Genomic DNA, 27974 nt, shown 5'->3' with positions numbered 1-27974 from the left:
AAATGCAATGCTTTCTCCTCCACTAATCTCCTCTCCTCTTTACTCCTCCTGAGTTTAGCTTGTTTAATAGTGGCTCTTCTTTACTGGGCTTACCCAGGTAGACCCAGGGAGGTACTAATGGAAGAAAGGAACCAGAGCCAAACCAGGATTCCCTGTGTTTGAAAGCATGAACCTTATGGCTGGCCTCGCGCACCGCCAGCTGGCAGCTGCGACGAAGTAGTGCGAAGCTAGTCGGCTCATGGCTTTCAGTCTCGGAGAAACTCGTGTCATCGTCACTTGTAACCCCGATGTAGCGAAAGAGATCTTGAACAGCTCAGGTTTGCATCTTGTAAACTATCTCAGAATCAGAGCCTATAAGGCCCTTTAGGAAATCTCTCCCGTCGTTCAATTCGCGAATTTCATCGCTAATCAGGCGCTTTTCGAGGCCATTGATGGAGCCATGTCCATACACATAATAGACTTCGAGATTGGGCTCGAAGGTCAATGGGCATCGTTCATGCAAGAGATCGCAAGCAAGTCCAAGTCCCATAATGTTCCTCCCTCATTTCTTGAAACTATTGTTGTTGTACCAGAAGAATTGTTTCCTACGGCGAACCTGATAAAGGACCATCTCTGTCAGTTCACGCATGAACTTGGAATTTGATTTGATATTGATTTCGTGATTATTCATGTTTTTGAGGTCATATTGTTCGACTCCATCAAGTGCCTCAATGGCGAGATGAGACATCAAGTGCCTCAATGGCGAGATGAGACATCAAGTGCCGCAAAGCCGCCATTAATCTTTCTCCAACTATTTTTAGATATTTCAATGCTTCCAACTCCATCCCAGCACCCCTCCGAGTTCTCTCAGGGATGTCACCGTAGATCATCATGTTTGTGGACGTTGATGGCTGTAGAGATACTTCTCGGCTACTCTTCAGCTCCACTAAAACAAACGTTAGAACTAACCAACCAACAAAACACAGAGAGAAAGCCAAAAAAAGGAACTAACTATCTACTGTTCTCTAGGGACCAAAGATTGCAACAGCTTCTGAATCTAAACGCCATTAACTGTTTGGTACAACCAGAGATTGCAGGAGCTGATTATGGTTGTTCATCGTCGTCTCCCCAAAGTGGTTTACCGTTTAGTAAAAATAGGTATAAAATAACTCATGTAGGGGTAAAATAGGTATTTTAAAAAATATCCTCGCTTTAACATTTTCCGTCTGGGTCATTGACAATAGGGAGGGTTTTGTCGATTTTTTTGATAAGAGAAGGGAGGATTTTGTTAAAGTTAAACTATAGGGGAGGTTTTTATTATTGTTAGAAACTTAAAGGGAGGTTTTTGTATTTTACCCTTTTTTTGACATTTTGATTTTTTTTTTATTTTTTTTCTAAGTAAACACTAAAACTAAAATACTTCACTTTCCTTATTTCCTTTAAGCTTTGAGTTCAGTTTGGAAGGAGTACAAATACAAATTTGTAGAGTGTAAGATCTTGTATTTTGTATTATTTTATATATATTTGTATTTGTACTCCTTCCAAACTGAACCTTGGGAACAAATTGGAAAAACAAAAACTAGCAAAGAAATGAAAAAAAAATACTTAAATACTTAACAAAATAAAAAAATTGACAACAAATTGGAAAAAAAATCAGAATTTTATTTCTTGAATTTGAACAACACAATGGTCAATGGATGAATGGAATATAGAAAATGGAATAAAATATGAACAATATAATACAATTATAAATTGAAAATAAAAAATCACATTGTTGGAAAAATAACAACTAATTTAAATAAAATTGAAAAAATACAATAATTTTAAAATTGAAAAAATACAATAATTGAAATATTGAGTATACAAAAAAATAAAAAATATTGACTTCATCTCATCTTCATCTAATCATATCCTTGATTTTCATCATTTGCTTCAGGTGAAACATCAGGTGTAACGTCATGCCCTCCTTTGTCTTGTAATTTATCCTCAAAACCCAACCAATTTTTAAGGCAGATGCACATCTCCAAACTTTTATCATTCATACAGCTTCTCTTGTTGTCCAACACCCTATTACTTGCAGTAAACAAGACTCCAATGAACTGTAGACACTGGAGGGGTTAGTAGATCATGTGCCATGGTAGGAAGGACAAGATACTTTTTTTCATTATAAAGTCATTTATCACTTTACCTAAATACCCCTCTAAACTAGATGTTATACAGTTGTTAGGGGGCATTATTGTCATTTTATCTCACCCCAAAGCCAAAATACATAAACACTCCATACTATTTATAGCAATTGGGGGGGTATTTCTATAAAAAATCCAAAAATTGAAACTAGTTGTTGGGGGGGTCTCCGATGGCTGGTTCTTCGAGCGGGCTGCACTCAGCCCGCTACCGACCTGCAGGCCATGTCGGCCCGGCTTGCAGACCTGAAACCCCAAACCTAGCACAACCCATACAATCATGCCATGTCGAGGCACGACTCATGGACCATCAAGCTGGGTCAAGCTGGCTCAAAAATGTGATAAGCCACAGGTTGCACAACCTGATTTACACCTCCAACGGTCTCCATAGCCATCTTGACATCAATGGTGGGAATTGGGAAATCTAGCAAAGATAGTTCCATTGGTGACGCTGGTGGGGAGAGTGGTGCCATCGGCCAAATGACATTCGTTGTGTTGAAAATTGGAAAATAGAGCGATATCTAATGTGGTTAGAGAGTAAGAAAATTGGAAGGACCAGAGAGAGAGACCTATACTCAGAGTCGGAGGTTTGAAAGAAAAACTTGGACAGACCCAACATTGAATCTATGTGAAACAATTCCATAAAAAGATTGAATTCCTGTTTCACTCATTCCCTATACATAAATATAAAGAAGAGAAAGGGTTGAGTAGTTGTCACCATTGTGATCTCCCCAGTTTTTATTTCATCCACATCCGCTCGGCCATGGCTTCCGACTTCAAGACCATAAAAAAAAAAATAAAGAGAGAAAAGAAACCAGTAGAGAAAAGACTCGGCTTCTCAGAAATGCACACAAAGCCCTTCTACCGGTTCAGCTAAGAACTCATTGCTATTAGATACCCTTTTGTACAAAATGCAAACATAAAATAAAATAAAAAAAGCATGGTTTTTCTTTTCACCTTTTGAAGGTTGTTGAAAGCTTATTGGCCAGAGATATTCTCCAATGTGTGGAATATTCGGATAGATGGTGCCGCTGCAAATGATATTTTCTACTGTTTAGGGTTTAGAGCGAATTAGTTTACTATTCTAAACAAGTAAAATTGAGTGAATTGAGTAAAGGACATTTTTTAGCATTTTAAAAATATCTTGATGATGTTTTCACTAGGAGTGGATTCGAGCTGAGCCGAATAGTACGGGGCTTGAGCTCGACTTGCCAAGGTAGTATAAGGCTCGAGCTCAATTCGAGTTAGAAACTTGAGCTCAAGCTCGGTTCGAGTCAAAAACTTATAAGTTCGAGTTAGGCTCGGCTCGAGTTCAAGTTGAAAAAAATGTTTTATAAAAATAAAAAATTATATATAAAAATATTTTTATTTGATATTTAATAAAATAAGAATTATAATAATTAGTTATTATTATATATAAAAATAAAATATTATATATAATATTTTTATTATATATATATATATATATATATATATATATATATATATGTGTGTGTGTGTGTGTGTGTCTAGCTATTTGAGCTCGGCTCACACAAGTCTAATGAATTTAATTATATTAAGCTTGATTATTTAACGAACCTATAAATTAGACTCGAACTTGGCTTGAAGATCAAGCCAAACTTTTCATAAGCCAAGTTCAAATAGCTCGTATAGAGCTCGGCCCGTGGCCACCCGTATTCTCTCACTATTAATCGGGCAGTTTCTTAACTTGCAAAAATTTTCATATGGGTCATTGACAGAGGTATGTGTTGGATTTCTCAAAACTTCAGCAGAGGATTTTGTTAAAATAAAACTGTAGAGGAGATTTTTATGATTGTCAACTCCAGGGTAGATTTTTATATTTTACCCTTCTTTATGCTTTTTATTCGCCCTCGTTTTGGTAAGGTTCAATAGATTCTTCCACATCGAACGTCGTTGATTTGAAGTTTATCACAAATGGACGGCTTGGATCATAAGGAGTACGGATGGAACATTGGAGCTCAGACATTCGAAGTGTCTAGTTAACCTACACACACATTGTTCATGGAAATCTTATCAAGGGAATAAAATGATGTTTGGAAGGGTAGTATGGTAACTTTATATTCAGAGAGAACAATGAATCCGTCAGTCAGTAATTTAACGGCGTTAAATTGGTCATTATGACGGCGTTAGAAAGAACGGCGTTTTTCGTGACGGAAAAGAAAATTGAAGGTTTATATTTTACGAAAAAATTTGATTTTAATTTATCGTGTTATTATATTATTATTATTCATATAAAGAAAAGAAAAAAACAAGAAAGGGAGGCCGTGTAAGGATCTTAACAGAGTGATTGTCCCTCCGACCCACGACCCTTCTTCCGCCGCACAGCTCGTTAAGAAAGCAGACAGAGAGAGAGAGAGAGGAAGAAAGAGAAGATCTTCTCTGGAAATTCGAACAAGATTCTGCAACATTTCTGCTCTGCATACTTGTTTTTGGTTGTACTTACGTGAAATTCAAATTTATTTTATCTGATTTCGACCTACTTCGACAAGCGAACAACAGAATTGATGTTTTCTCGATTTTCAGACACATTTGTGCTGCACGTTGCTGAGCTTACCGTAATTCAGGTCAAAGGTAGGCATCTGAAACTTCGTTTATCTTGTGGATCCAGCTTTCTTTGTCTTCTAGGTTCCTGTGCTTTTGAGTGAACCAAAATTTCTATAGTTTATTCGGGATGGTGGTTAAAAATACCATATAAATCTTTGGTTCCAGTGTTTAAATAGGAAGAATTTTATGTTAATTTTGTTGGTTTCAGCGATAATTTGCCTCACAGATTTCCTGGAAAACTTTGGAGAACTGAAAGTTTCGATTTCTGGTTGAAAAGCGTCGGGAGTCCCAGAAAATTCGCTGTATAAACGATTACTTGGAATGCGCCGAGGTGAAAGTTGGCAGAAAACATTACAATTGACGGTTCTTTATTACGAAAGGATGTAAGAATTTAGATTCTTTTACAATTCGACTTATAATTCATAAATCTTTGAATTCTAGGCGGTTTCCTGATAGAAGAAGTGAATGCGCCTCCGATCTTCAGTCGGAGTCGTTGCTTCTGTCAGGACTTGATCCTTGGATTTGTTACGGATCCGAAAAGCTCTTGGAAAATTATAGATTCTTCTGTTTATCCAATTCCGCACTCAAATTCATCCGTTCTATTTCAGAACGCCTGGAGGTTTGGACCTTCACGCTTCGTGATTTTCAGGTAGAAATTCATCTGTGGACTTCTAAGTACTATCTCTTTGATCGAATTCGTTCAAGTTGTCGGAATTCTAGCACCGGCGTTAAATTGACTAACAAAGTTGAGAGCCTGAAATTCTACGGAAGAAAAAAAGAAAAGAAAGGAAATATATCTCACTTTCAGATGGAGCTCCCTCAACCTCGTCCCTTCGGAACCGAAGGTATGTAGTATACACTGAGAAATAGAATTAGTATTGTATTTTCCTTATAATTTTTGCACACAAATTAAACAATTGAATTATGCTGTTTCGTTGTTCATTTTTACTTTTTTTTTACAGGCAAAAAACCAACACACGATTTTCTTTCACTGTACAGTCATTCATCTTTCCAAAACCAGGATCCGAGGCCTCCTCATGGTATGAAATATCTCCATTTCCCCTTCGGTTTTTATGAAATTAAATGTTTTCTTTAACAAAAATATCAGATGGTCCTGTCGCAGCTCCATTGATTATGCACGTGACCCTACTGAATCATCCATCTGGGCCATTCATTCGTTGGGCTACCCCCGTTGAGGGTTCATACCCATTAACTATTTGGAGTTTTATTCCTTTCTTTTTCTTTTAGCGTGAGTACATGTGTTTGTGTGTGTGTGATAGTTCACAGTTTGTTCACAGTTCAGTCCACCAGGACTGCATTAGCTTAGCAGGCTAGGCTATGCTTCAGTAGTCAATGGCTCAGCATCAGCATCACCTGTATTTACCTCTGGGCCTCACTGGAAGCTTGACTGGACTGTCTGTATCAGGGTAGTAATACGGTCTTGGTACACGGAATGGTCCAGCACTTAGAGCTTCGGAAATGCCGGGTTCATGAAATCAATGTGTGGTCAGGATTCAGGGAATGGGGGGATCCTCACGTGAGGAGTTGATTGATTTGTTTGTTTTACCGTCCGATTGGTCTCAGAGCCTCGCAGAGGTTCGTGGAAATACACACTAGCTAGTAGGTGGACTGTCATGGACCCCATGGTACGTCTGGTAATTGGATTCAAAGGTTAGAAAATGACCCAACATATGACGCACTTTCTTATACATGAATTTAAACCAACCAACTAGAGTATCTCGAGATGAATTTTGTGTGGAGACTTATCAGCATGATACAGAACTACAGAAGCAGCGAGAAGAGTCCGATTTCCCTTATTTGGAAGGAGTATAAATATAAATATGTACAATATAAATACATATAAAATAATATAAAATACAAGGTTCTACACTCTAGGTATTTATATTTGTACTCCTTCCAAACTGAGAGCAATGTGGGTGGGTCATGGATGTAATTGAATGATGCGAAAGTATTGGATTTTCCACAGGAGTTTTCCTGAAAACGCATGACTTTCTAAAACCACTGGAAAGTGTTGAGATGAACAGTGGCAAGGGAGAAAACACAGTTGAGACGGCCCCCCCCCCCCTCTTCAGTCGAGCATGCTCTCCCTGGGGGAATTGGCACCTACAGTATAAGCCACATTTCCAATTTCAAGAACGAAAGCGTTTCAAAGCTGAAGACAAGTGTATATAACGTGGCACGAGCGAGCATTGCAGATAGGGATGGTGAAGCTAATAAAGCTACCCCTAACCCTAAAAGTACTTCTCACAGTGGGGGGACCTTCGCATTGTGGAATGAATCTGTAGTGAAGGAAAAAGGAGCAATGGTGCAGAACAGCGCCGCTGGAGAGATACAGGTCTTAAAAGGTAACATTCTCGTTTTCCTTTAATATTACACTAATGGCTGAAAATAAGAAAGTAATGCAAATGGACATGTTTTTTAGCTTCGACTTTCAAGTTCATAGTACCACTGAATTTGATATCATCGGATCCCATAAAACAATGCTGCTTAAGCTGTGCTATCTGAGGCTAAGCAATTAAAAAATGCTGGTGGTTATTGTTTTATATTGTCTGTGCAGCTCAAGTACTGGATTATGGGATCCGAACATGGTGGGACCCGCCCCCCCCCCCCCCCCAAATTCTTTTCAGTTGGTAGGTTGCAATGTACCGGATCCCCTTTTCTCCTATTTGTGAAACACACGAAAAGATGTTCATGTGTTCCACACTAGTGAGAGGTCATGAAAAGAAGAAAAAATGTTACAACTGACAGTAGCTCGGCCGTCGGAAGGGAAAAAAAGAGAAAGAAACAAAGAAAGAGAGTGCCAGTGTAAATATAAAACAAAGCTCCTTGCTTACATCCCGCTTTACGTGGTATAGAGCCTTAATTTGTTTGGTTAACGACAGGATTAAAAAGTGGATTTCAAGCCACCAGCGGCAGCGGAGGTTGGCCACACACACACACAGAGCTCGAAAAGTCAGCCTCCTTAACTTGCGCAATTATAAAGTCACGTGTTTTAGTCTTTGCATTGATATGGCCTGTACGTAGGTAGCAGTAGCATCACATGTGGCTCAAACTCACCATTTTCCGGTGGGTCCGATCAATGTTTTTCTCTTCCTCGGGAGAGTGCAATGTATTGTACTGTTATAAGCCTACAACTACAATGTCATATGTCATGGGTGGGATCCATCATGATATGGTAGTCACCTTTTGATGGGCTCTATAAAAACCAGGGAAACAGAGATTCGTTCTTGGGTAACAATTATCCAATAAGTTCTATTTTAACCTTTTAATTATAATAATAATGATTCTCAAATTGGGGGAAGAAAAAAAAAGTCAAGGAAATAGGATAAACTAAATAAATTATCATTCATGGCATACACTAGCCATTATTGTTTGTCACTTGGGTCTAGACTTTAGGGCTATGTACTTAAAAAATCACATCGTGCATGGCATGGTTTATTCTTGGGTGAACAGTCGGCTTATTCCGGTGAGCTCATCACCCACGTAAAACGGGGTGAAATTAGAAACAGGGGGGGGGTGACGGTTGGCTGATTGAGGACTCCTCTTTAAATCGATAATTACTTCTACTGTTTCTCTAATAGGGTGGCCACACCCACACGTTATCATTGTGTGTCTCCATTTTTAGATATAGAAGGATAACCGTCAGTTAGTCAGTCACCCTGCTGCAAAATGAGTGTTGCCTAAGGCTTCCACTTAATCTGTAATAATTACATTAACTGTCCTTTACACCCTTTTTCATTTTTTTGTCCTCTTTAACCGGCAACTGTGCTATTCGAGGAAAAAAGAAAGAAATTTTGGCGTTAAATTTGTAAAACCAGGCCCTGTAACAATGGGCAGTGGAGAGATGAGGATGTGAAGAAAAAAGGCAATTCAGTGCAAACGGAGGTCTGAGGTGCCGGCCCCTTCTGAGTTCTGATGAAGAGGAGCAGGCATGTGTAAAGTCTAATCAGATATTAGTTGATGGTAGTTTTTATTTGTTTCTTAAAATTAAAAAAAAAAAAGGGAAAAGTAGAAGCAGGTCACTTTTCTTTCCGTCCCCCACCCACTCCTCTCCCTCTTCGCTTTCGTAATTATCTTCCTGGTTTGTCGTAATGCCAGGTGTACAAGTAGAGTAGTAGACATTTTCCAGTTCACGGTCACGAGAGCCCACTTGCCAAACACGTGATGCACATCAGTTATTCCAAATTCTAACGTAAGCCGTGGGCACCGGTTAAGGAAGTGCACTCTGCGCCTTCCACCAATTATTATTCTATTATTAGTTTTTTTTTTCTTTGCAATTGCTTTGCAGCGTCTGTAGCTTGTAGGCTGTAGGGTAGGCCCAAGTCAACCACCGCCCAGGGATCCGGAACCGAAAAGACCCCATAAACCAGATCTAAAAGTCTTTACATCAATTCCGAGTGTAGCTGTAGCGCAGGTTGGAGAAGCATCGCCAACACCGCGCACGTTAGCATTGATCAAAAGAAATTAACTAAGAACACCTAGGGCATCATCTCTCTCTTATTTTTTTCCACAGAGCCGGCGGAGAAGGTAGGGCAGTGGTCGTCGGAGCGGCAATTACAGACCCCTTTCATCCACAGCAACAGCTTCAGCTCTCAGTCATCCTCCAAGTTGGTGGCCTTCTTTCCCTCTTCTTACCCTTGTTCTTAAGATCTTATCCAGGTGTTCCATTTTTCCTAAGTTTTTTTGGGGCTCGTTGAATTTTTGAAGGCATTCGGGACAGAAAACCCAGAGCTTCGTGGGTATGATGAAGTCGGCCAAGGGTCATCAGGAAGAGGAAGAAGACGATGAGGAAGAGTTCATTTCCAAGAGAGACGCTCCTTCCCAGAAAGGTATGTTACTTACGCACCTTTAGAATTCAGTATAATCCTACTGCGGAGGTCTAATGTACGACGATAAAAAAAGATTTCTCCTTGTTTTCTTTTCTCGGAGCTATCTGTTTGCTGCTTAACTCGTGTGTTTTATTGAGTGCATGTTAAGGACATATTTTATTTTGGGGTCACCAGTTATTCAATTTTGTATTCTGAAACTATGTTGTGATATAGTTTCCATCTAAAGGGATAGATTTGGGGACCAGTTCTTTTATGGACAGCTTTACAATTCTTTTCTTTTTCATATTTTAAAATATTCAACTTCGTTCAGGCGACTTAACTGTAAAGGTGGACGGGAAGAGCACCGACCAGAAGCCTGTCACACCACGATCAAAGCATTCTGCCACAGAGCAGCGGAGAAGGAGCAAGATTAATGACAGGCAAGTTCTATCATCCTCACATATATGATTTTATGTCAAACTTGGTTGTAGTATGTCTTTAATACCACCTAAGTTTAAATTCCTTCAGTAATCTTGATCTTCTTTGCTCATGGTTTAAGGAGACTCTGTTGCCTATTGATGACAACCTCACTTAATGGTTCCGGTTCTGAATTTCGACATCCCATGCCTCCGACCACAAAAAAGGGAGGAAAAACCATCTAAATGTTGCTCCAGCTATTCTTAGTGCATGTAATTGAAAAGAATTGACATGTCAGATGAAAATGTGGTTGGACATCTACTGGGCATAAACCTATTGGTGAATTGATGGTAGACATGATTTCTTCCAGCTTCTAGTTTGCTCATTTCTAGAATCTGCCAATTATCTACATCATCAACACCATGGCTACTTCCAAGTTACATTACACAATCAGTGTCCTCTCCCATTGCTCTGGTCACACAACAGGAGCGATATAATATCCAAGCCTGTTCACCTTTTGCCTTCTTGTGTTTCTTCTAATCCTTTTTCAGTAACAATTTAATTGTTTATTGCAGATCTTTCGAACTCCTGTTCTTGGAAATATTTATTGTGTAAAACCCATATTTAAGATTGATTTGTCCTTGTTGTAATCCTTTGATTGGTCATGATGTTGAAATTGATTTCCTATTGCAATAGTAAAATTTATTTCAGTATGTTTGGCCCAGTCTAAATATCACAAGTTTTTACTCTATCAAGTGACCTTCATCCGTTTTTAGTAATAGGTCTTGACGGCAATTGTTTAACTTTTTCCCATGTCTCATTTTGCAAATCTTAGTCTAACTGATGAAAAAACAGATAGGCTATGACATTCTTGTGAAATCTTAATGATGCTCCGAACTGCATCTGTACCTCTCTTGTTTGCTCATAATTTCTGGACCAGTGTCAAATGTGGTGAATGAATCCAATATAGAGCCCCAAGACGTACATCCAAAGAGTAAAACTTGCAATGTTGGTTCTTTCTGCCATTTACATACTTATTTCCTAGTTGGTATCCCTGTAGTTCTGTTATTGATACCAGAAAGTGGATTAGTTTTTTTATTGAATAGTGAAAATTGTTGTCTAATGAATATGCTACTTATCAAAAAAAAAAAGAATATGCTACTTCTTTTTCTTAATTAGGTAGTTTGAGTGCATAACACGTTTGATCTTTTGTTAGACATTAAGATTCTTCCTTCTAGCAAAGTAGCTCCTTTTCTCACTCAACCTGATGATTTTTTAATTTGTTGGACAGATTCCAGATACTAAGAGATCTCATACCCCAGAGTGATCAAAAGAGAGATAAAGCATCCTTCCTATTAGAGGTAAATTACCATAATTTGAATAAATATATTACTTAGTTTTGTATAAAATATTTTTTATTCTATTGTTAGGACCATATCCAGTCCACACCTCCGAAGACCCCCCAGATAGATGGGACCAACATTGGGTTCCTCATTTTATTCTATTGTTGATATATTGGAGAACAATTTAAATTCTTTAATTTTTGACAGCATATCTACAACTTAATGCAGGTCATAGAATACATTCAGTTTTTACAGGAAAAGGTGAATAAATATGAGACGGCATTTCCCGGATGGAATCAGGAGCCCACAAAGTTGGTGCCATGGGTAAAAATCTGATTAACTTTATTTTCACTACACATTAATTTTTTATGTGCATTTGGGTCAGGCATGTTGGAATGTTTGCTAACCCTGGGGTCAAGTGTTACCTATATTTGGTGTCAATCAGGCGGGGATCTGCTTGCTTGCTGCACTATGCCCAGATAGGGTGTGCAGTTCAGCAAGTCTCTAATCCCAGGTGCTAGTGCAGGACTGTATTGCCATGTTTTCTTGTATGTTTGTTATTCGTTTCTGATAAAAAAAAATTTATGGTTCTTAGCTAGTTTAGCTAAATATGGTTGAGAATGGAATCTTTATACAGTGCAAATACATTGCCAATTTTTTAATGTTGGCCTTGCTCCTTTTTGTTTTCAAGGCCTTTGATTTTGTACATCCCTCCCTTTTTGTTCAAGGCTTAGTTTGGAAAAAGTACAAACACAAATATGTAGAGTGCAAAACCTTGTATTTTGTATTATTTTGTATGTATTTGCACCGTGCATATTTGTATTTGTACTCCTTCCAAACTGAGCCTAATGAAAATGTTACCTTTCTTCAAAAAAAAAAGGAGATGGTTGAGAACTTAACTGCTTGAGTGTTTATTCATTGTTCAACACAGAGAAATATCCGCAGGCCTGGAGAAACTATGATTGATCATTCTCAAGTGCTAAAGAATGGACCTGGTCCAGGGTTAATGTTTGACAATAACATTGCCATCACTCCACCCATGCTCGCAAATGCTCAGAATGCAGTAGATGCTGACTTGAGGGCAGGTGGTGCAAACAAAATAATGGATCATCATGCTGGGCTAACAAACAAAGGAGTACCTATGCCTATTTCCTTTCAACCAAATATGCTCACTCCTGTGGTAAGAGGTGCTGTGCTTGCCCAACCATCCCAAAGACCCTTTTCAGATGCAGACAATATGGCTTCTCAGCAACAAACCCAGTTGTGGCAGAGCAGAACATGCACAACTGATTGCCCTGCCACAAGTGATACAGTGAATGAACAGGAGGAGGTGACTATTGAAGAAGGGACAATCAGCATATCAAGTGCCTATTCGCAAGGGTGAGTTTCCATATGCAAGTGGTCCATGGTCCCTCTTGTATTTTTTTCTACATTTCAAGACAGCATTAGTTCAATGTCTTTGGGAAAGTTCATTTAAATCATTTCCATTGACTACTGTTAGTGGGCTTATGCCACAAGGTAAGCTTGAGTATTTCCAACTTTACCTAGAATTCTTGTAGACTAATAATATTTGGACCTGTAAAATCTTCCAGTCTTCAGCAAATACAGTTTCTGTTCAACAAAACTCTATGTCAGTTGTTACCACTTTTAAATCTGATGTTAGACTGTAAATCTCTAATGTGTTGCAGGTTGTTGAATAATTTAACGCAAGCACTACAGTGCTCAGGTGTGGATCTATCACAAGCTAGCATCTCAGTGCAGATTGATCTTGGGAAGCGAGCAGTTAGTAGACTGGCAGGCATGACATCGAGTGCCAAGGTATGTGAATTTGGGTATTTTGGCTGTTCTTTTTCTCAAGAGTATATCATTTCCCTATGCCCCAGGAGGGAAGGGGACAATGGCAGATATTTTCTTTGGTGTAGTTGGATTTAGCATATGTGAAATTGTAAAATAAAGAATTATTTGGCATTCCCATTTAAATTAGTATGTGCCCATGCATAGTCAGACTTATTGGGGTTACTGATTCCAAAATTTTTTTCAGATCCATATGTCAACTAAATAAGTTCCACTGTACATGTATAGTGCTCAAATGGGGTGAAGCTTTTATCCTTTCTTGGTTCGTCCCAGTCAGTTTGTATTCTATTTAATGGGTTTGAGTAGCTGGCATGGCAAATCTTAACTCACCTCATAACAGGATACGGGACAATAATTTTGACTTTTAAGGAATCTATTAAATAGAGTTGGTAAATCAATCCCATGTTCATTATTTGTTGGAACCTGAGTTTATATTAGGCTTGCAGAAATACCTTGTATCTAATAAAAATTAGGCTTTTATATGTACAACAAATACGGGAAAAGAATGCATATGGCAACTTATTTAACTCATGAATTTTGGTTTAATTTTTCTTTCCTCTTGCCTAAGGATCAGGAAGACTGTACCGGCAATCAGGCAGTATCACATTCTAAGGGTGCCAGCAGTGGTGAGGACTCGGATCAAGCTTCAAAGAGACTAAAAACGGAAAGAAGTTAGACATTCTCTTCCCGTTGTTTGTTTCTCTTCCATTTTTCATTTAGCTTGTCATTTCTTTCGGCTCCCCCTTCCTCTTTATTAGGAGACCTATGGCATTTCCTAGCCCGCAAGCAACAAGCCAGATTGATTCTACAACCTCGGCCTTGCAGTTTGTTGGGATGATATACACACTGATTGTTGTCGAAAGCCTTAGAATTCATTTATTTGTAATTTTCTCAAGAGAGGCTTCCATAAGATTTTGAGAAGCTGCTTTCCTTTTCAAGGCTTCCATTCACATGTGGAGCTTCTTTTCTAATCTTGGATATTTTACTACACAATTTCATGGAATGTAAACAGACGTGTTTCTTTTTGTTGTGCGCCTGGCTTTCAGACTTCTGTTCCAGTATCTACCTGTGACCTCTTAAAGCAGATAATAGGGGATGAGTAGCATGAGAATGAAACATTATGATATGTGGGGATATTTACAATGCCATCTGACAATGACAAATGCTTAAGCATTCTCAACGGAGCAAAGAGCAAACATTGTTCACAAGCCACAAAGCGGTTAACATATATGAATATGATATATTCTGCTTTGTACTTTGACTCGTCATTTCTCATTGTAATTATGCCTTCTTATCTAGAGATAACCTATAATTTGCTACAAACCCAAAAGTGCGTGCACACGCCCTTGTGACCTGGAAAGTTTGCGTTGAAATTATAAACCGAGACACGTTCAGCGCTCAAGGGTCAGACTCACAGCTAAGGGTGTCAATGGACCGGTTTTGGATTGGACCCCGTTTTGATCTAAAATCAATTTGGATGGACCAACAAGATGTTGGATTGGACAAATCTAGTCCAAATATTTATTAGATTGGATTGGACCTAGTCTGTCTGTAATAAGTTTATATTAGATTGGGTTGGATTGAGTTAATATCTGGTTCATCCTTATAAGATAAGAATATAGGTGTCAATGGATCAGGTTTGGATTGAAATCAATCTAAGTTAAAACGAATTTGAACAGATTGGATGGTTCAGACATTGAATTGTACCTATTTAAAATGATCCAAAATATTCATTGGATTGGATTGGATCTAGTTTGGACTGACTCGCATTGAACTGGATCGAATTGGTGGAAAAGCTTACCTTGTACTCGCTTAGAATAAAACTATTATAGATATGGACGAGCCCTTACTAGTCAAATTGGTGAATTTCACATTTTGTACAAGTTCAGATCAAAGAAGCAGTTAAGACAAGGGTAGGCAAGGGCATAGAAATTGGACAATAGATGTTGGATATATACATCGGCATGATCTCGCAAGGTGACTGGTTCTCCTTAGGGATGGAAACACTGGAGCTACAATTTTAGAAAAAAGTAAGTTAAGAGGTAAAATGTACGTTATTTTATATAAAAATATCATAAAGCATTTGGAGTTTCCGAAATATTTAAAGGAATATTCCATGAAATTTACTGATAGAATGCAACAGCAGGGAGAAAGTGTTGCAAGCCAGAAGTTCAAGGGAGGTCTTTGTTGCAAAACAAATTTTGAGGGGCTAAGTGCCACTACCCCCAAGTACAGTGTGGTGGTTTGCAATTTATCCTTAAATTAAATAGATCTTTCACAAGTCACATTGAATGAACCTTCAGCAATCCAAATAAGTCTATTTTGGATTAAATTAGTAAATAAAAGTTTAATATTTCGTAATTTCCTAATATATCTTTCTTTCTTTTGAAGGGATTGGGGAGTTGATTGGTCAAGAAATTGATATATAGTGCTAAGGAACTGAGGTAAAAGGGAGACGTATACCACTTTCAATCAAAACTATCATCCATATATGGTAGATAAAAAGGTTGTATGTAGCATTTCAGTGAGGTAACCCCTTTTTCTTCAACCTTTTAGTAAGCAAAACAAACTTGGGTGGGGGATGGGGAGAGCATAGGCATAAGGGGATTATCTGCAATTAAAAATTCTGCACACACTATAAAAGCATGAGAATCCAGTCATACATTGAAAATATGTGAGTACAGGAGATATTCCCAATATGCGGCTTATGTGGGAATTATCAATCAAATCCGCTAGAAACTTCGGAGTCAGGTAATCAGATAATGCTTAGGAGAGATATGTGCGGACTCCTTGGTTACCTGTTAGTGTGATCCATTGGTGGATCCCCAAGACCATGCTCATGACACCATTCGCAGTCCCTTGCAGCCTTACATTGGGACTTGTGACTATCTCCCCATGAAAAAAAGCATACAGGTACAAAGATATTTTCAATGCATGGCTACAAAAGGTTGTGCCAAAGATGTGAGCACAATCTTGTAAGCACTGAAGCAGGTATAAAAGTATTTTTATAAAAACACTTTTATGAAAGTAATTTTATAAAAATACTTTTATGAAAGCACTTTAATAAAATTCAACTAGGGATAATTTTGGAAGAAAATTTTGAATAAGTGCTTATCGTATAAATACTTAATAAAAACTAGAAATTTGGGCTTAAAAATAAGCACTTATTTTAGGCTTATTTTCCAAACACCAATAAGTGCTTAATAGTGTGATCCCAAACCAAATAAGCATTTATTTTTAAGCACCCCCAAACATGGCCGAAGAGGCAACTAACCAGCAGATCTGATCTGGAGCGGGGAGAGATGCACTCCTAAGATCAGGTCTAAGGTCAAAATCAAGCTAAAATGTTGTCAGGCATCAATTTGTCCTCTTGTAAAATGAAGAAAAATTCCAAAAAATTGATATTTTGCAGTGTTTGTTGCTCATAAAATGGTTATAGAAAACGATATTTTTCCAAACAGTAAGTATTGTTTTCAAGAAAAGGCTATTCTTCCGGGGTCATCTTTTGCATGTTTCTCAAGTCTCAACTATTTCAGTTTATTTTCCAAGTTAAGCAAAACAATAAGAATGCTTACAAATATGATTTGTTCTGCCCTGCTCACTGGATTTCTTTTTTGGTTTTGCATTCAACCAAATCTAGCACCATCCATTCTATTTTTGTATTTCTTCCAAAGGCCCACAAAACCTTCATACAGCCCATATGTAGAAAAAGGCCCATATACATTAAAAAATTAAAAATAACATCAAGAAGATCAATATCATAGATAACATTTGTAAAATGAAAATAAATTCTTCTCTCTCTCTCCCTCCATGGGATCCATGTATCAGGTTGATGAAGCCCCTCACCATTCCATATGTAGGAATATTCAGCTGAGTAGCTATAGCCACGTGGCCTACATAGTCTCCATTGGACTTTTGCTAAACAATTACATGGGAAGAAATGGCTTCAGGCTTCTATTGGTGGAAGGAGGGGGGTTCCAGATGAAGTTATTAGTTGTGAAATCTGTAGTAAGAAATAATTCTGACACTTATATGGGTTACTACTCCCTATGGGCCTTCACAAACACTCAATACTTTAATCATGGTAGCTGTATGCATTCTGTATAACCCACCTACGACCTAAGAACTGATTCACCCAAATCGTTTCTAGAATTATTTATGAATCAATTTAGTGTTTATTATAACTAAGGGCCCATAATTTGTCTTTTTTTCATAAATAAGATCAGGCAAGTGAACATTTTCGGCCCATCAATCATAATTAGAAAAGAAAAAATAACGATTCATGAAAAAGGGAAGTTTATCAAAATTACAAAGTGGGCTTGTAGAACAAATGAAAGGGAATTATGGAATGTCACGAACTGAATGAGTTAAAGGCTAAATCTGACCTAACCTTTGTACTCAGTACCACTAAAACTACCCCAACAATGGCAGGTCTGGGGCTGGTTACCCAATCAACCCTCCCAAACCTCTTGCCTAATATGTGGAAAAGGAGCCAGAATTTTCGTCCCTATGAAGGATGTAGCGTAGCTTCACAACTGCTTCACTCAAACGTTTCCTAATTATGGGTTTACTTGGCCCATTTTCAAAAGACAAAGCCAGCTTCTCTGCCAAGCAAAAATGATTCTAATCATTTCAGATTCTTTTAGAAACAGAAATAGAAAATAGGCCTCAAAAGGCTAAAACACAAAATAACAGACGATAGCCTTTGATATTGCAACCCCACATTTAATTATAGCCTCTGTAACCAATCTACCCACTGACATGAAGCTCTCTTGTTGCTCGTGACTCTTTATTTAAAGAAACCAAAACAACAAGAAGAAGCCATGGTAGCGACTCAAGTGTCTGTCTGTATCTACAGTTTGGTTGAGAGTGATGGATGAAACTGTCCCTAGTACAAGCGTAAATGATTCGGTACACTAGCAAATGTTTTCATCTACCTTCACCGCAGCAGCCACTGTCAAGTGCATTTGGGCTTGAATATGATATCTTAGAGATAGGGGTGCGGTTCTGCTTTAGTTTGGGGCCTTCAGGCCGGGTCCATTTAAATTTTGACAAAAGCCCAGTTCTAAAAACTGTCCCAAAACCTAATCAATTATTAATTGAGATAATGGGATCAGACTTTTTTTTACACTTTAGGCTGTGTTTGGTTGCAGTGCAATTTTATTTGCACTGATACAAAATTACAAATCATGAGGAGTGCAAATGAAAATATATGCAAATTCTTGTTTCACTTTGTTTTAGGTTTTACTTTATTTTGCTTCATGTCTTAATTTACTTCATTTTTACTGCAATCAAACAAAATAAGCTAAAATTTGAAACAAAAATTTATCAGAATTTACACTCAAATCATTTGCACTGCCATAGTTTTGCACCAGTACAAATTTGTTTGCATTGCAACCAAACACAGCCTTGTGCTCAGATTGGAAAGAGTACAAATACAAATATAAACAGTGCAAATACATAAAAATAATACAAAATACAAGGTTTTGTACTCCACAAATTTGTATTTGTACCTCTTCCAAACTGAGCCTTAGTCTCTGTTTGGTTGCAGTGCAAATTTATTTGCACTAGTACAAATGTGTGGGAGTACAAATGTAAAAAATGCAAATTACTGTTTAATTTTGTTTTGAATTTTACTTTATTCTGCTTTATGGGTTAATTTACTTCATTTATACTGCAATCACACAAAATAAGCTAAAGTTTGAAACAAAAAAAGGTCAGAATTTACACTCAAATCATTTGCACTGTCATGGTTTTGCATCAGTGCAAATTTATTTGCATTGCAACCACACGCAGCCTTAAGGAAAAGGATCCGACTCAATTAGATCCTATTATAATATATGACCTTAATAATTGATGAAACGAGTGTTTTAACTAAAATCATATTATATATATTATCTATTAAATTTGTCCTTAAGCTATAACAAAATTTAAAAAAAAAAAAAAAAAAACAGGAGACCTCCATATATTAGTATTCAATCGGATTCAGAACAGCAATAACCGGTCTCGACCCAATTATTAATCGGGACATAAACCACAAAATCAGAACCGATTCGATTTGCTCGACTTGATTCTTTTGGGTAGACCAGGCAGCATCATTAATTAAAGCCCAAAGAAATGCGTTACTTGAATGTGAACGTTGTGTGGTGCGAAAGCTACGGTCCAATAAATGTTGCTGTGTACAGTCAAATTCAGTCTAATTATTGGAATTACCAGGAACACATCGAGGCACCTCGGGTGGACTTTCTTGGATTGGTGAGACAAGCTTTCTCGGATCACTAAATGGATACTTCTCTTGGATCCCTCACCAGGGTTTTACTAGAGTATAGCACTTTTGTGCCACACCCACATTCAAGATTCTTGCTTATCCTAAATAGCTACTCTCAATCAGGTGAATGGATGGCTGGGCTAATCCGGTCCACCCATTTCATGTTCAAGGAGATGGAGGTGCATTTGGAATCAGTCACAACAATACGAAGTGCCTCCGTCTACATCATGTCTCTGCATCATTATCTACTTCACTTCCTCGCTAGCCCCCAAAATTGCTTTTACTTTTCCTTTTTGGCATGTGTTGACTATGGAAAGATTGGAGAAGTATGACTCTTTTTGCCACTTGGCAAAGGGATATTGGATCAAAATTTGCCACGTTGTAAGGATGGGACTACACAAGGAAATGGGGGGGACCTGTTTGCTTGCCACATGTCAAAATTCAGGATATTCCAAAACCTCAATTGTCTGGATACAACCACATCGTGATCAACACGCTTCTATAATTAAAAAAAAAAAAGAAATGAAAAAAAAAAACTATATAAAGTTTTTAATAGAATTGAGTAAATGGGGTCGAAAATGAAATTTCTTCAGTTCTCATTGTGGGCAATCATTTAATTTTATCGGTGCCTCCATTTTCACTTTGGTTGAGTGCCTTCAATTTTCTAACCACGCATAAAAGTCACCCTTAAAAAGGTTGCTTTACTCGGTCTACCTTCTTCAACGGCGGAGGAAATATTCAACCGTTGAGGAATTAAGGATTGATTGATGGGAAGAGCGGGGTTGGGTGAGGTTGAGTTCAAAAGGCTACGAAGTCCAGCTTACGCTCAATTGACACATTCACAGTAATATATACTAATTAATGGATGGAAATTGTTTGCTGTCGCCCGGTCACCGGAGATAATTATAGTGTAATAAAAAATGGGTATTGCAACGACGAACAAATTTCTTGATTTCCTTTGGGCAACGGAGTCAATGGTTAAAAATCCCCCAAAGAATCGACTACTCAGTAATATGCCCATTCAACTGTGAACCGTCTGATTCAATTCCCCATTCTATTAACTAGTCAAAACAATACAATTTAAGGACTATTACTTGATTTGATGCCAAGGGCAAGAGTGAAGAGCCCAACACACCACCAGCTAAATCCAATACATGGTGCCGACCAGTCTGAGATGGTGACCATCTCCAACTTTCATAAGGGTACAAATTCGAGCCACCAGAATAGCCCTTGGACATCACTTTCCTTTTTGTATGAGGGGTCCATCTTTGTCCAGAGTTCGGCGGCATTAGGGAGATGTCCACAATCTCTAATTCAATACCACTAAAATGCTTTAACTAATTAATTTCCAAAGTGGTCTCAATCCACAATGGCACCATTTAAGACAAGAATGAAGTGAATTGTTAAACAGAAGAAAACAAAGTTAGAAAAAAGCAAAGACATTGACGCTGGTGGGTAAGGGGTCTGAACCATCAACTATCAAGTCCTTCCTACCACGAGGATGAAGGATTAGAGAGTGTTTATCTTAAAGAGCATCTGGTGGGTGGTGGCAAATATTCCAACTGCACAAAACACACTTTGACGCATGGTTAGGTCCAAGGATGAAGAATATTGAGCTCGACTGGTAACTGGCACCGAAGACTAGAAAAAACACTTGGATGACAAAGTAATACGTTTAATCTTTTGGAAATGGCAACGTTTGGAAGCGACTGAACAACCACCAGGAGAATATTAAACAGACATAGAATGAACAGGAAACGGTACTTCTTTTCCATTAGCAAAAAAGTAAGTTCACCTTATCATCTTGTCTCCAAAGTTGGCTTGTAAAAGAGATTTTTAAGATCTCATTTGTTAGGCCAGAAGGTTTTGTTATGAAGACTGACGGTGTGTAATTGATGCCTCATTAAACTATTATTTGTTCTGTAACTTGAAAAGACTTGAAACATCTCTTTTGCCAGGACACCATGGCATCAACAGATTCCAACATATAGATTTCAAATTAATTATATGGGTAACATATGCAGATTCAAATCAAACATAGCAAATGGAAACACTGTAACAAATGCTAGGAGAGACGTGGGATAATCAGGGAGAGGACTAACAGAACACGGATATGAAAGAAGAGGGACTAACCTTCAGCTGAGTCCCCCAATTCCAATAAACTGAATCTCTATTAAATCCCCATTTGTTGTACATTGCAGCTGATGTGATATTTTCCTGCAATGGCAGGGTTCTCTCTATACAAGAATCGTATTATTTGTGAATATAAAACATATAAATATAATCCAGCAATTTCCCAATAAACCTTCCCTGGTCACCCCCGAGTGCTTCCCAAGATGCTCCATCCTTCTCTGCTTCCAGAACACAATCGTTCTCAATTTTTACCTCTATGTAGGGAACTAGATCATTAAGACTGGAGGAATGGCGATTTAGGGGGCTGACAATCAAACAAAACAATCCCGTCTCAGTGATAAAGCTTATGTGCTGCTACTTAATGGCTCATCTGGCAATTGCAAACACTCTTGTGGGTTGGCATAGAAATAATCCTCTTCTTTGGGTCGGTCAGGAATCACCACTCTTCTATTTGGGCTTCCCATTCGATTTTGGTGTGCTTCCTTCACTGAAGATGAGAACTCATTCCAGTCCAGTAATCCATCTTCATATTGGTCAATCAGATCAACCAGAAGCTTTCTGTCTAACAGAATTGTCTTCTTGAACCCTAGGAATCTGAAAAGAATTGGGAAAAAGTCAGACTTTTAACCTCAATAAAAAAAACAAAAAAAAATCTGAATTAGAAAAACCAACGATAATTATAAAGTGATAACAATATTGGTAACAGGAGGAAAAAGCCGGTAAACCAATCAGTTAACTTCCACCTGTAACTGAGAACCCTCTCATTTCAGAAAGTCACCGAAGATTCATGACAAACCAAGTCAACTTTTTTTAATGGATAAATGTCAAGGTTACATTTTGGACCATTAAATCCAATGACCAAAGCAATTTTTGGCTTTGGATTTAAGCCTCAGTCAATAAAAACAATGCTATCCATCCTGTTAAACATACAAATAAGAAAATAAAGGTAGCATTTGGTTTTTTCCAATATATGGTTCTGGAAGTGCAGCAATGTGGGTTCCAGGTTTATAAAATTCAATTGAATTAAGTTGAGCAAATTAGTCTCAGGTAGGGTGTATCAAAGAATACAGGTTGCTCTGTTCTTGGGGTTTTGGTTACTGGACAAGAACTCATCCCCGTTTAGAAAATGCAATGGCTAAGGATCAGTTACGGCATGTTGGTTTTGTCAAGCAGGGATTTTATAATTGATTTCTAGAGATAAGTAAAAAGTGGAGCAAGGATGATGACAAAAGTTAAAAATGGTGAAAGCACCAAAATCCAATTGTGTTAATCCAAAGCCTATTGAACTAGGCTTCTGGACCAAAATAACAGCAGTATAGTACCTGCGATGGCCTTCAACAACTTTAGCCATGTTTCCATCATATGTAGGAATAAAGATGTCACTCTCAAGCGAGACCAGATAATCCAATGCTGCCATCTGGGATGAGTGGTTCAGGAAAAACATGAGATCTGAGGGTTCCAACAGTGTCTCCTTTCTCACCTGTTCCAAAAACCAAAGCTGTTACAAAAGGCAGGATACCCAAGTAATGAAATTGAATACTTGCTTTATCATCCATCTACTGACCAGATTTGGATAAGCCTCTGCCAGACTTGCTATTCTCTTTTGCCCACCATATATCTCTCCGGCAGCAATATAAATCTGAATATTCCGATCAATATCCAATGCCTTCAATACTAAAGCAGTTTCCTCAGGTGTCAATGGGCATAAGCCATCTTTTCTTTTCAGGTCAGAATTTATGACTTTCTCCTTCCACCATGGATAAGCATATCTGACAAAATTACAAAAATGGCATTAAGTACGTCAGATGAATGACAGAACAACTAATATTTTGTCACAAAAAATGAAGCCTACCTCATTCTTGTCAACTCTTCCACCTCCTCATCATTGCAACCTTGAGTACATCCAGAGAACGCTAGCATGTCCATTTCATATCTGAGGTGAAGAACAAGGAAAGGGCCATTTTGCCTTAGAAGCTTAATAACCCGTCTGCCTAATTCCTCTATCTGAGAGGTAAATCGCAGAGCACTGAAATTTACTCGGCAACGCAACTTCTGAATCTCCACAGGCAAACCATTATTAGCAAGTCGAGCATCTGTTCTATTTAAATGTATGATCTTGTGCTTCTGTATGAGAGGAAGGATCTGTTTGCAAAAAACAAAAAAAAGGATGTTAATTGCACTTATTTGGTGAAGTGTTGCATAGTAAGCCTGAGCTGAAAATATAAGACAAATAGTAAAAATCCAACAGAATGAGACTGGAGAGCAACCAGACCTGATTAACATAGTACGAAATGTCAGACCAACTAATGGGTGGCATGGAGTAGAGCATTCCTAGTTCTACTCTTCTCTTGAGCCTAGGTGGCAACTCTTTCAATATGCGTACCTCATCTCTCAATGATGTTATGAAATGATCCACGTCAAATATGTCTTGGAACTCGCTGTGATAGCAAAAAACAGATATTATTAAGAACTTCAGGAAAAAAAAAAGCCTGATTAATAAGTTCACCGAGTCACCTAGGCAAGATGATCAACTCACCTGGGGTCAGCCCAGAAGGAGGTTTTATCTAGTTCGGGGACAATAAGTGTGACATTTAGATATCTTGCAATGGCAACCATATCGCAGATCTACAGAAGATGCCCAAAATTTTATCAGCAAAGGTAAATAGCAATACCAAACGAGATAGCATGTCCACACTGAAAGAAAAATGCCAAGGCTTGAAAAATGTGATACAAGTAGCTGATCACTCACCGCTGCTCGCATCTGATTAAGTCCTCCATTGCAAGAAACCATCAGGTAACCATTGTTCTTGTAAACCCCTGCAGCAGGTAATAAATAAGTTAGATTTATTGTCAAGACCAGAGCTCTCTAACACTTATAGAACAAAAAACAAATAGTAATGAATAACTAGAGTGCCAAATGGGGTCTACCTCGTAGACATCAACAAAGGTAAACAATAATACTGATAATTGCAAGGACTTTCACTACACGAATAAAGGAATACCATAGGAGATGGCTTTATGCTGTAATCAATGACTGAAAATAATTCCTAGAAAAAAAAAAGCAGAAAAAATCCAATACTTCTACCGGAGGAGACGCCATGGTGGTGTTCACAGATCTATGAACATGAGATGCTACACCGAATGAAATTAAATCAATCACATTAGGATCTCTTAGAAGAAGAACTTCACCTATATTGAACAGACTAAAAGCAAGGTGGCATCTTGACCAAACTTTCATGAGAGCAAACTCTAAAGGACTGGAGATATTATCGACAAGGTATGAAATCTTCAATTACGAATTACTCCCAAGTCGAGAGGAATAAAACTCCGAAGCAAGGTGGCATCTTGACCAAACTTTCATGAGAGCAAACTCTAAAGGACTGGAGATATTATCGACAAGGTATGAAATCTTCAATTACGAATTACTCCCAAGTCGAGAGGAATAAAACTCCGATGTACCAAAGAGAAGCTCTCGTGATCACACTTCAGACGTAAGAGAGAATATATTTCCATTAACCTTACACGCACAAGTCATTGTGTAAAATCTCAAGGACAGAAAAAAAAATGTTGGTTTTTCTCGACATGAAACGTGGATAATCGGTATCAATCAATTAGATTAAAAGGAGGAAACGAAACAAATCAGTGTGAAATTTTCAAAGTTCGGGAACTCACTTTTGGGTGGAAGGACAACTTTCGCTGGAGCAGAAGACAATCTGACGGACAAAGGGGAATCCGAAGGCGTAAAGCACGAAGGCCAACCTTTCAACACCCTCGGCCCCCACATCTCCCCCAGTGCCGTCAACTGGACAACACAAGTCCAGAGTAAGACGGTAGTCGTCGCCCGGATCATCCAAAGTTTCATACGAGATCGAGGAACCATCGAACTCTTCAATTTTTCAACTTTGCTCTCCCCCAGATACTTGAAGGCCATCTGCCACCGTTTCTCCCTCTCCACTCCGAAATCAAACCTTTTGTCAGAATTTTCCGACTTGCACATCGTGACACCGACCCCTGAGACTTGTTTCCCCCATACAGACGTCGAGGCTCAACTATTTTACCCCATCAGAAACATCGATTCCGATATGAAACCGCCGCCTGTCCGACGACAATGCAGTAATCGATAAAGGGAAGAAACGGGATTGGGGGACCGCAAGAGAGAAGAAATTGCAAATTCAACTCAACCCCCTTTTTGTTTGATGTCTAATCTAACTGAGTTCGTGAATAATCAATCAGCAAGAGGCAAAACACCAAGTTCGTGAATAAATCAATCAGTAACAAGCGATAGATGCCCTCTCCTCTAAGAAATAAGACGATTATTCATGCTTATAAATAACTCAAACCGAAAATACCTCGAAACTGTAAAAACCTCCTCGATTCCGATCAATGCAGTATTAAAATATTACAACAAAACCCTTAGACTATATTTAGTAAAGCTTAAAAAAATATTCCCGGGAGAGTAAAAGTCGCTATCTACCCCGGCTCCACTCCACCCACCCAAATCTTGCATTCCTGAAAATGCTAAGCAAATTCACAGCAAGAACTAAACAAAATCTAAAACTCTTCTAATCAAAACTTCACCTAAATCCTACAAAACAATCATGTAAAAGAAATAAAATTCCTGCTATCAACTCGCCCTCTAACGATTCACGAACTCCCCCACAAGCTCACTAATTTCAGACCTCACTCGACTAAGCTCCTCTCTCAAAAATGTCCCTCAAGCCACATACATTACCACCAAACCAAAACCCTCACTTCGATCTGCAACCGAAAACAAAACCTAACCCTGAATTTCTAATCGTTTGAAGATCGAAAAACCTCCACAATATACAAACCGGTAACAACAAACACCTCGAGATTTCCTCTTTAACAAAGAATTCCAATCACATATTTTTGAGGGGCCGATCCGATACACCTCACCGAAAAGCCGGTTTGATCGACCAGATCCCGGCGAAAAAAATCACCGGAAAATGGTTCATAATAAAGAGAGAAAATGGCGAAGCTGTCAATTCGGCGTCGGTGATGTATATAGAGTAAAGAGTATATACACAACAACACAAAAGGGGGAGGAGAAAGAGGAGGAGGAGGAGGTGCCGTACAGCTTTCGATGAACCCCACCTCCGCTCACCTTACTTTTTAACCAGGGTTAGTTCCCTCCGCCTGTCTCAGCCCGATCCTGTCCAACCATGGTCAAACAGCTCAGACAGCCAATCACTTCATACGTGGCGATCGCCAATCGAGGCCCTGGGCCCCACACGGCCCATTTCTGGCCCACGCATGTCACATGATCCACCCATTGAAAGCCCTACACGAATCACCCGAAAAAAAAGAGAAGCCTCAATCAGGTTGCCGTTCGATTCGGAGCTCCGATGACCGATGGTCTGAATCCTCGAGATTCGTCTCGTTTGTGACCTGTCCGATGCCGACAAATTATCGCAATATGTCGTTACGATTTATCGTTAATTAGCTCCGTTATGTTGTCGGTTGCGCCGTTAGATGGAGTTAACGGTGCCAGGTGTCAGAAGAAGCAAAAACCAAAACGGTCGAGTAAATGAAGGGCCGCGATATAAGGGCTGTCAGAGTGTTGAGGCTTTCCGGTTTTATTTCACAATATTTTTTTTTATCAACTGGAATCTAATAAATCTAATGGAGTAAGGAGATGGCAATTTCCCAGTTTCTTTTTGTGTGCCAAATCTGTAGCTAATGAATGGAAATGAAAAAGGATAGGTTCTGTTTCTTCTGTTTGTTGTGTTGTTAGTTTGTTACTTAGTTGTAGATTAGAAGAAAAGGATAGGTTTCACAATTCACACTCAAGTCTATCTAAACCATAAATGAACCGGTTGTGGCTTTTTCCTATGGTTAGCATGGTTGTTATACATGGGTTAAAAAGGAAGGGGAGTGATTTGGGCCAACAATGTTATATCTCTAATCATGAAGTTTTTTTTTTTTTTTTTTTTTGTAAATGAATCATCAAGTACATGTCTGATCTTTGAAAAGGCAAAAGCATTTCATGTGGTTTTTGACTTTTGATCAATGCAAACAATGGGATGTTGATAATTTCATTAGCAGTGTGCCCGAATCAATCCCTAATAATATAAGCCTCGTTTGGGGAATAATCCGGAGTTGCTCCTCGGTGTCCTGATAGAGAGCGCTTCACACACCAAGCTCACAGCATTAACAGTATTTATGCTGTTGACATTCATGGGGAGATATTCCCAAATAACTGTAGAGATAGGGTGTGAGGTTGGTGTGAATACTAGAGTGTTTTGTGGGGAGTAAATCTAGCTTCCCATTTGGGAGTTCTTGTTTTTAGGTACTTTATTGTAAAACTCTTATTTTAGGTTGGGACTACACCAATAAATAAGCACTTATATGCATTTAGGAAATAAATGGTTTTTAGGAAATA

At 38.4% G+C, this 27974-nt stretch overlaps 2 protein-coding genes across 12 annotated transcripts; one reads left to right on the top strand and one right to left on the bottom strand.

The window, feature by feature from the left end:
• The first annotated feature begins 4557 nt into the window (after positions 1-4557).
• BIM2 (BES1-interacting Myc-like protein 2) lies at positions 4558-14202 on the top strand. Of its 10 annotated transcripts, none has more exons than XM_088900513.1 (13): positions 4558-4754; positions 4954-5110; positions 5377-5572; positions 5690-5767; positions 6715-7093; positions 9262-9355; positions 9456-9577; positions 9888-9996; positions 11265-11334; positions 11545-11640; positions 12248-12696; positions 13005-13134; positions 13739-14202. In XM_088900513.1, the coding sequence occupies exons 5-13, from the start codon at positions 7051-7053 to the stop codon at positions 13844-13846; spliced, it is 1221 nt and encodes a 406-aa protein (XP_088756639.1). In that variant the 5' UTR covers positions 4558-4754; positions 4954-5110; positions 5377-5572; positions 5690-5767; positions 6715-7050; the 3' UTR covers positions 13847-14202. The 10 variants fall into 10 exon arrangements, with proteins under 10 accessions (XP_088756639.1, XP_019053986.2, XP_088756640.1 ...); XM_019198441.2 differs by having other exon boundaries at positions 5336-5572; XM_088900514.1 differs by having other exon boundaries at positions 4936-5110; positions 13745-14202.
• Positions 14203-21552: 7350 nt separating this feature from the next.
• LOC104600076 (rhamnogalacturonan I rhamnosyltransferase 1) lies at positions 21553-26690 on the bottom strand. Of its 2 annotated transcripts, none has more exons than XM_010262902.3 (8): positions 25244-26690; positions 24321-24388; positions 24108-24196; positions 23844-24009; positions 23424-23713; positions 23136-23340; positions 22894-23051; positions 21553-22165 (listed from the first exon to the last, which is right to left on the bottom strand). In XM_010262902.3, the coding sequence occupies exons 1-8, from the start codon at positions 25566-25568 to the stop codon at positions 21916-21918; spliced, it is 1551 nt and encodes a 516-aa protein (XP_010261204.1). In that variant the 5' UTR covers positions 25569-26690; the 3' UTR covers positions 21553-21915. The 2 variants fall into 2 exon arrangements, with proteins under 2 accessions (XP_010261204.1, XP_019053979.1); XM_019198434.2 differs by lacking the exon at positions 25244-26690 and adding an exon at positions 24761-25047.
• Positions 26691-27974: the final 1284 nt, after the last annotated feature.

Source organism: Nelumbo nucifera, chromosome 3 (assembly GCF_055504915.1).
Source record: "Nelumbo nucifera cultivar China Antique chromosome 3, China Antique-T2T, whole genome shotgun sequence".
NCBI lineage: Eukaryota > Viridiplantae > Streptophyta > Magnoliopsida > Proteales > Nelumbonaceae > Nelumbo > Nelumbo nucifera.
The sequence above is the reverse complement of the archived record's forward strand: the minus strand, read 5'-3'. Positions and strand labels throughout refer to the sequence as shown.